Source organism: Ictalurus punctatus, chromosome 15, assembly GCF_001660625.3.
Source record: "Ictalurus punctatus breed USDA103 chromosome 15, Coco_2.0, whole genome shotgun sequence".
Taxonomy (NCBI): Eukaryota; Metazoa; Chordata; class Actinopteri; order Siluriformes; family Ictaluridae; genus Ictalurus; species Ictalurus punctatus.
In genome coordinates, this window is record NC_030430.2 from 15,011,067 (window position 1) to 15,020,226 (window position 9,160).

At 41.4% G+C, this 9,160-nt stretch overlaps 1 protein-coding gene and 1 non-coding gene across 7 annotated transcripts; both read left to right on the forward strand.

Moving 5' to 3' along the window:
- Positions 1-2,586: 2,586 nt before the first annotated feature.
- On the forward strand, positions 2,587-7,634 carry fkbpl (FKBP prolyl isomerase like). 6 transcript variants are annotated; one of them, XM_047160474.2, is made up of 4 exons: positions 2,587-2,686; positions 3,015-3,171; positions 3,281-3,418; positions 6,635-7,634. In XM_047160474.2, the coding sequence occupies exons 2-4, from the start codon at positions 3,127-3,129 to the stop codon at positions 7,346-7,348; spliced, it is 897 nt and encodes a 298-aa protein (XP_047016430.1). In that variant the 5' UTR covers positions 2,587-2,686; positions 3,015-3,126; the 3' UTR covers positions 7,349-7,634. The 6 variants fall into 6 exon arrangements, with proteins under 6 accessions (XP_047016430.1, XP_017343711.1, XP_017343712.1 ...); XM_017488223.2 differs by having other exon boundaries at positions 2,621-2,728; XM_047160473.2 differs by having other exon boundaries at positions 2,622-2,732.
- A 1,309-nt stretch (positions 7,635-8,943) lies between these two features.
- On the forward strand, positions 8,944-9,018 carry trnan-guu (transfer RNA asparagine (anticodon GUU)). The gene has a single exon. It is a non-coding gene; the product is annotated as a tRNA-Asn (tRNA).
- The last annotated feature ends 142 nt before the right edge of the window (positions 9,019-9,160 follow it).

Consider the following 9,160-nt stretch of genomic DNA (forward strand, 5'->3'; position numbering starts at 1 on the left):
ATGTTGAGAATTTGTTCTGTGTGTGTGTGTGTGAGTGAGTGAGTGAGTAAGTAGAGCATCTCCATGGTCACACGTGCATTCTAGGAAGTTTAGGAGTGAGCACTGGGTGTTTCCATGGCAACACGAGTTTGGGTCAGTTAGGTGTAGGGATCTAGATACATAAACTCTTTTAAGATAACTTAACTTATAAGTAAACTATTTTGAGGTGAACTCTAAAGGGGGGGATCCACCATGAACTACTTGCATATTAAACTTTGTAATTAATATTTGATCTTCAGCTGTACCCAAGGTTTAGTTTATAATCAAATTCTGAGTTGACTTTTGTAGTTTAAATACCTTTCAGAGGCATGTTGGTCGGTTTAGTTTGGTTAATGGTTTCCTACATGACATACAATAGCATTCAAATGGTCTTCTTATACTTCATTCGGCTATGTGATAAATCGGATATTTCTGGCATCTGATTAGAAAAAAACAAAGAAAACTTCCCCTCAACTCGAAAAGTTGGGAAGGTCTCCTCTATTCATTCAGACTTGCCAATATGTCTGTATTCCATCAATGCTATCATGCTTCTCATCGCAAAGATTGCTGTAACTAACCGAGTCTCTGCTGTAACTCAGTGTATAGCTGCATTGTATTCTGTAACTTTGAGTCCAGCATTTGCTGTTCCTACTATTTCTATGCTACTACTTCTAAGGTCTTGGTATTTTGTTTTTAGGAGCTAATAGTCAATCCGTCCATCCATCCATTTTCTATATCACTTATCCTTCAGGGTCGGGGGGAACCTAGAGCCTATCCCAGGGAGCATGGGGTACAAGACGGAGTACACACTGAACAGGGTGCCAATCCATCACAGGGCACAAACACATACACATTCGGCCACTTTGGACATGAATGTCTTTGGAATGGGGGAGGAAACTGGAGTATAAGGAGGAAACACCCGCAGCACAGGGAGTTTGGGCAAGTGTAAGGATCTGAGCAACTTTGACAAGGGTCAAAAATTGTGACATTTAGATGACTGGTCAGCATCTCCAAAACGGCAGGTCTTGCAGGGTGTTCCCAGTATGCAGTAGTTGGTAGTACCTACCAAAAGTGGTCCAAGGAAGGACAACCTGTGAACCAACGACAGGGTCATGAGTGCTCAAGGCTCTTTGATTGCTGAAAAAGTTAATGGCTATGATAAAAAGGTGTCAGAACACACAGTGCATCACAGCTTGCTGCATATGGGGCTGTGTAGCCACAGACCGGTCAGAGTCCCCATGCTGACTTCTGTCCATCGCTGAAAGTGCCTACAATGGGCATGTGAGCATCAGAGCTGGACCATGGAGCAATGGAAGAAGGTGGCCTGGTCTGATGAATCACATTTTCTTTTACATAATGTGGATGACTGGGTGCGTGTGCATTGCTTACCTGGGGAAGAGATGGCACCAGGATGCACTATAGGAAAAAGGCAAGTCAGTGGAGGCAGTGTGATGCTCTGAGCAATGTTCTGGGAAACCTTGGGTCCTGGCATTCGTGTGGATGTTACTTTGACGCGCACGACCTACCTACACATTTTGCAGGCCAAGTACACCCCTTCACGATAATGGTATTCCCTAATGGCAGTGGCCTCTTTCAGCAGGATAATGCGTCCTGACACACTGTGAAAATTGTTCAGGAATGGTTTGAGGAACATGACAAAGTCTTCAAGGTGTTGACTTGGCCTCCAAATCTGATCAAGCATCTTTGGAATGTGCTGGGGAAACAATTCCAATCAAAAGAGGCCCCATCTCGCAACTTACAGGACTTAAAGTATCTGCTTCTAATGTCTTGGTGCCAGATACCACAGCACATCTTTAGAGGTCTTGTGGAGTCCATGCCTCTTTTGAAGGCACCTACACAGTATTAAGCAGGTGGTTTTAATGTTATCGCTGATCGATGTATACTGTAATTCATCATATGTATACACCAAACCCAACCTTCAACCCGAAGGAGCAGCTCAAATGTCTTAGTCGGTAAATCTACAGACATGGCAACACGTCCTCATACAGTACTCACACACTCCGCCACATAGCTACTGCGCTGCTCATGACATCACGAGCATCCAGGAAACAGCCAGCAGCTCGTTCCCGTGAAGCGCGCCCCCGCGGCCACAACTCAACCGAAGTCCAAATATCTCTTGATTGGACATGTAGTTAACCAGCCATAGTGTGGAGGATATATTTACACACTATATGTGTAGCGCATGGAGGCATTCGGGATTCTGCCGTTTCTGTTATACATTAACAAGATAAACTATTCACAGCATTTAATGTCGTGGGAAATTTATCCATGAACTATAACTCAAAGGAAACACTTCCACAATGATTTTTTTTTTTATTGCACTTTAAATTCCAGTGACACAATAACACTTATCCACGCAGCAACCTTATGCAAATATTGGAAAAGTAGATGTCAGCACTGTTAGGAGTTAAAGCAGGAGATTTCTTTTTACATTTTTGTTATATAAAAACTGTATTTGAAAGTTTACAAACGAATAAAAATAGTGAGAGAGGAGCGCCATCTTGTGATAAACCTGAGAGTATCAACGCATTGCATTTGCTCCAGTCCCACAGGTGGCGCTAAAGCGCTGTGTTAAAAAAGAAAAAAGAAAAAAAAAAAAGCATACGTCGCGGTGGCGGAAGTGAGATCCAACAACATGACAGGCAAGGTAGCTGGATGGTAGTTACCTACACACTTTTATCAACCATAAGTAGGTAAATTGATATACATGCAGTGCCGAAACCGTGACTGTTAAATGGAAATGTTTAGTGGTCTATTGAATTAGCTTGCTTAATTAACTTAAACGTAACCGAAGCAAATCTTAGCCAAACAACTTTTATATTTACTCTTCAGGACCAGTGTGTTTGTATGTTCATCCGGTTTTCCTCATTTCTTCTCTCTCTGCAGGAACAAAAATTTCCTACAAATCCTGTCTGCACTCATATTGACGTGTTCACGCATTAATATCTCTTGGTTAATACGTTTTCTCTCTGCAGGTCTCTTTAGAAAATCATTTATGGCTACGGAAACTAACACAGAGGAACAAGTGACGAGTGAAACCTCATGGATATCAGTGAGTCCTAGTGGTCTTTGGGAGGTACACAGAAGATGGAAGGGGGAGAGAAAGCGAGGAGACAACACTCCTCTATTAGGGTCTGTATGCAAAATCAAAGTGTGTCTCAAGAACCACACAAAAGATATTAATACCCAGCCTCTGAGCTCGAACGACACAGAGTCCGCAGTTAGTGTCAGTTCTGTGCAGGTTACAGAGCATCCTCGCTCAGGGGATTCAGTGCTGCAGGTTCCACTGGACAGGTGGTTGGTGCTGTGCGTGGGAGAGGGACAGTGTGACGTTATAGAGGGCTGTTTGGAGGGAATGAGGGCTGGAGAGACCTGTGAGGTAAGTGTCAGATTGCAGCTTGGCTCTCTCTGTGATTAATTCTCACCATTTGTTTCTCAGTTGCTTGCACACGCATTGATTGATTAACATCTCATACAAGTATGTTATTACAGTAACCACCTTAAGTCTTTTTACCAGAGTCCAAAAACGTGGAATATCCACCTGCATTGGGGTGCCCGTGTGAATTTATTTGTGATGTCACATTGTACAGTAGTGGTTAATGACACTCGGCGCTTTCAAAATTTGCAGTTTTTCCTAAGTATTTCTTTCTTTTTTTTTTTTTTTACCTAGCCTACTAGATTTAAATTTTATGATTTTATTTTAGCAGTTGAATACGGTGTTTTACTATCAAAAAAGCTTTAGTTGTGCTGTCCGTTATATTTCTGTACCAATGTTATTGTGAAGAGATGTGAATTGTTTGCCTAGCTTTCCCTTTCCCATCTGCTTGCTCACCAGAAGATAAACACAGAGTCATGATACTTTACACACAGGAACCCAACAGCATCCTGACTAATCTTAAAATAGACTTGTGGCAATGTCTATGTCGATTTCCGTTCTGCCTGTGTAATGGAACATTGATGTACTGCGAGAAAGGGTTACGTTATAGCTAGTGAATAGCAGCAGACAACCTTGAGAGTTCCTGATGCTACTAGTAACTGTATTTTTCATTTATACATCTTCATTGAATACTTTATCCTAGTCAGGATCGTAGTGGATCTGAAGTCCTGGGAACACTGGCCATGAGGCAGGAATACATCTTGGATTGGTGCATTCACAATTAGGTTGCCATGTCCACTTACCCGTCCGTTCAGGATGTCACTGTGTTTTTTGTGAGTGTTGCAGCCAGAAATGCTTGATTTTGCAGCAGCTTTTTCAAATTTGTGAAGCAATTTACAGAGAATTTTGTGCTTTTTTTTTGTAGAAAACTACTTGAATTGGCGAAATTGCAATTGCACTAAAGTGTTTTGCACGGGAAAGTGCACGGTGGCTTAGTGGTTAGCACATTCGCCTCACACCTCAATTCCCACTGTGTGTGTGGAGTTTGCATGTTCTCCCTGTGCTCCGGGGGTTTCCTCCGGGTACTCTGGTTTCCTCCCCCAGTCCAAAGACAAGCATAGTTGGCATGTCCAAAAGTGTATGAATGGGTGTGTGAATGTGTATATGATTGGCACCCTGTCCAGGATTGACCCCGTGTCCAGGGTGTACCCTGTCTTGTGCCCCATGCTCCCTGGGATAGGCTCCAGGTTTCCCCGTGACCCTGAAGGAAGGATAAGCGGTATAGAAGATGGATGGATGTTTTGCACAGCCTTTCACATTGGGGTTTGCTGGTAAATGAGACCTTTTAGCTGTACTCATGTTCGACACATGTGACTCGAAGAGTGCTTTGGCTGAATGCATGTTGTGATGAGGTCACATGACGTGTTTTGGCCCAAATCTGCAGTAATTTTGAAAAATTGCAAGGTCCTCTGAATATTGCAGAGTTTGCTTGATTTTGTGTTAATTTCTGCGATCGCAAAATCCTGGAGGGACTGACTTATCAGCATGTTTTCGGCAGATGGGAAGGAAACTGGTGAACCCGGGGAAACCCACACAGACATGGGAGAACATGGGAAATTCCTCAAGGACATGAGCTCAGGATCGAATCAAGTGGTGCAGTGGGTAGCTTTGCTGCCTCAAAAATCCAGGGTCCCGTGAGGTGGCAAAGCTGCCCTGTCTGCAACATCATGTCTAAAACTAATTTTACTTGGTCCATATAATATTCAGTTAACCAGATATCTATCTTGTGCTTGCATAGTATTTAAGCAAATTAAATTGAGAATTATGTGCTTGTACAAGCAGTAGAGAATTTTTAAAAAATGCACAACCAATAGTTAATATTAATACACAGACATGTTTTGCCCTTTTTGAACAAAACATAAAGTCTTCTATTTGTTTAAATATTTACTTCACCATATCATTGTTGATTATTGAAGATGATTTAAGGTCATGCAATTCTAAAAGTATTTAATAAAGCTGCAAGCAGTGATGACGGGCCCAAACATTACGGTGCCATTTCCACCCATTGGTTGTATGAAAACAATGCATAGTGAAGTGAGTGCTGTAGAGTAAAACACCCAGATATACAAAGAAAAGAGTATTAAAGTTTGATGCGTTATCACGGCAACACTATTTAAGACATCAAGACGACTCTCACAATTTTACATCAGCCTTGTCTCGACATTTTAAGTGACACGCTTCCTGCTGCCAGTTGGTGGCACTATGACCATGACTCACAATAGTCACATCCATGTGGTCAGCCCCCATGACCAAACATAACAGCTCAAGATTGCTCTAAATCACTCAATGCATGCAGAAGATATGAGACACTTACTGTTTACGTTTTCTTGCCAAAAATGTATTGCCTCGCCATGGCAAAACCGTTTGAAATATCAAAAATCCCTTCACACGTTAGCATCTTCAATGTCATGGCATAACGTTGACCAAGTTTGGTGACAGTCACATGAATCCCTTAGGAGGAGTATTTAAAGGTTCACCGCATGCACTTTTCACAAAATCCAAAATGGCTGACTTCCTGTTGGGTGCACCTTGTCAGCGTAAATGTTGTTTGGGTCTATGTGAACAATGTGTACAGAGTTTCGTACGTATACAGTTGCAATCAAACCCAAGAATATTACTGAATTGGAAGCCATTGCTCATGAGGAATGGGCTAAGATTCCTGAGGAAGCTGGTGTCTGGCTATGCATCTCGTTTGCAGCAGGTCATAACAGCAAAAGGGTGCTCTACTAAGTACAATATATGTGTGCCATGAAGGAGTTCAATCATCTTGAAACTGGAGAAATCAAATTCAAACTGGAGTTGAATTTTCAGTTGAATTTGGGGAAGCCACTTGAAGCATTCGTTGTGTTTAAATATTTCAATTGCTTTTGTTTGATCATTGCAGACAGCTGAAATTCAGTAAATGTTGACATTAAACCTGATTTACAATGGGGGTCGAATAATTTTGATTGCAACTGTATGTACAAGTATGTACGATATACGCACCAAGGTTTTGTACCGTGTAAAAGGGGGTGCTGTAGCTGACAAACCACCCTACTCTAATAAGAGTAATGCTTTCTGTAATTACAAATGATGTAAAAATCAAGAGACCAATATTCTTAAGTAATTACACTTAAGTAATATGCTGTTACTTCATAATGCCGAATCTGTTTCCTTTAGTTCACAGTAAGGCCTCATCAACAGCATTTGAAAATGGCACCCAGTGATATTCATGCTGCCCAGTTTGAGATGACCGGAGAGGAGAGACAGACGAAAAGTGAGTGTTTTTCTCTACAGCTCCACTCATTCACCCCAGGGAAGGAGTCCTGGCAGATGCTCCCTGCAGAGAAGTGGACCTGGGTGCTGTCTCATAAGCAGCGTGGCAGCCAGCGCTTTGTCCAGGGAGACATTTGGGGAGCAATGCATTCTTACTGCTGTGCTGTTAAGCTGCTCATCACTTTAAACGGACATACCAGAGAGAAAGATGGGGTTCCAAATGCTGATGGAAGCAGGGACTTAGAAACACTAACAGTGAATACAGAGACAGAAGCAAAAAGCACCCACGTCCAAACTGAGGAGGAGTATAGGACTATAAAAGCAGAAGTCCATTCTAATCTTTCGCTGTGCCAGCTCAAGCTTGGCCAGCCAGCAAAGGCCAAGGACAGCAGCATCAAAGCCACTGCACTGGATCCAGCGAACGTTAAAGCCTGGTATCGCCTTGGCCAAGCCTGTCTGCAGTTGGAAGACTTCGCGGAAGCACGCCAAGCTTTTGGCAAAGTTTTAGAACTCCAGCCAGGTTCTGCCTCTGCCCAGAATGCCTTGAAACAAGTAAATACAAAAGCAAAAGAGTTTGACAATAAGCTTGGGAAAAGGCTGAGCAAGATGTTTATCTAAGGATTTGCAAACAAACCAGTATCTACATAATTGTGGACAGGAATCAAAATAATAAATGTGATCATAATGCGAACATATTAAAAGCCCACAGTATCTATTTAAATGTACCTTATCATGAATATACAAAACTTTCAATATTATGAGAGCCCGAAAAGCTCATGCGCTGATGTGAAACTGTTTTAATCACAGGATATATTACAAGAAATATTGCTCTATGCATGGTGGTTGTATTATGGCTGTATGCTGAACAAATGTCAATAAAACTATTTATAAATGTGTAACACTATTATTGTGTTTGTTTGTATTGTTTAAATATTTTAAATGAAGTGAACTGAAATATATGGTGCATAAATCACTTTATTTCTCATTCCTATATCTCACAAGTAGTAATGTGAGAATTATGCAGAACATTTTATGTATTAAAACTTAAAATACACAAGAGTTGTTAGTTCAATTTAAATATTGCTGCTACTACTACCAGTAATAATAATAATGATAATAATAAAATTCATTATGGTTTATCAATTCAAATTTGAAAAGTTGTATGGCATATACAGTGCCCTCCACTAATATTGGCACCCTTGGTAAATATAAGCAAAGAAGCCTGTGAAAATTGTATTTATTGTTTAATCTTTTGTTCAAAAAATGCACAAAAATATTCTGCTCTCATGGATATCAAACAGTTGCAAACACAACATAGGTTTATCAAAAAATATCTTTGTTAAACATAGGTGTGCAACAATTTTTGGCACCCCTATGAATTCATGGCATCATGGACTCTATCAAATATCAACAGATATTAAATGAAAAAGCTTAAAATGGGCTGTGGTTGGATATTCCGGCAGGACAATGATCCAAAACATACATCGAAATCAACACAAAAATGGTTTGCTGACCACAAAATCAAGGTTCTGCCATGGCCACCCCCATCCCTTGACTTGAACCCCATAGAAAACCTGCAACTGGTGTGAAAAATATACTGGTGTGACACCCCTGTGCAGCAATAACTGCAACTAAACGTTTCTGGTAAGTGTTGATCAGTCCTGCACATCAGCTTGGAGGAATTTTAGCTCATTTCTCAGTACAGAACAGCTTCAGCTCTGGGATGTTGGTGGGTTTCTTCACGAACTGCTTGCTTCAGGTCCTTCCACAACATTTCTATTGAATTACTGAAAATTGAGAGCTGTGAAGAACCCAAAAACAACACTTAGTGAAATCACCAACAGTGGACTGTGATACCTTCACCCCTGCCCTGTAGAGGTTCTACAAGGCAGGGGTGAAGGTATCACAATCCACTGTCCACGTTAATCATGAGGAACTTTATCATGCAGCAAGACAATGATCCAAAACACACTGCCAACTCAACAAAGGACTTTATCAGGGGAGAATGTAAGCTTTTAGACTGTGTATGCGTCAATCACCAGACTTTAACGAATTGAGCAGCATTTCACCTCCTGAGACTGGGACTGTGAGGTGACTGTATAATCCACTGAGATTCGTAGTCTTTGCTTATATATATTTTAATCAAGCAAAAATTATAGTCTTTTTTCTTTGCTTATTTAGTGAAAGATGACAGGATAAAGCGCGTTAAGCGAGTCTCTGTGGCGCAATCCCGTTAGCGCGTTCGGCTGTTAACCGAAAGGTTGGTGGTTAGAGCCCACCCAGGGACGGATGCTTTTCGGTTTCTACACTCACTTCCTCCGTTTACATTCAATGGTTCTTCTTACCAGTTCGAATGAACGTGCTCAGAGTAGAGGTGCAAGTGCCACAGTAAGATTCTTTTTGCCAGTTCAAATGAATTCGTACCGATTC

What these genes read in the sequence shown, in the direction of transcription:
- fkbpl (XM_017488220.2), top strand. Translation starts at nt 2,695, where the DNA reads ATGGTAGTTACCTACACACTTTTATCAACCATAA. An exon ending in CACACTTTTATCAACCATAA is followed by an intron (nt 2,729 to 3,014) that starts GTAGGTAAATTG and finishes TTCTCTCTGCAG; the next exon opens with GTCTCTTTAGAAAATCATTT. An exon ending in GGGCTGGAGAGACCTGTGAG is followed by an intron (nt 3,419 to 6,634) that starts GTAAGTGTCAGA and finishes TGTTTCCTTTAG; the next exon opens with TTCACAGTAAGGCCTCATCA.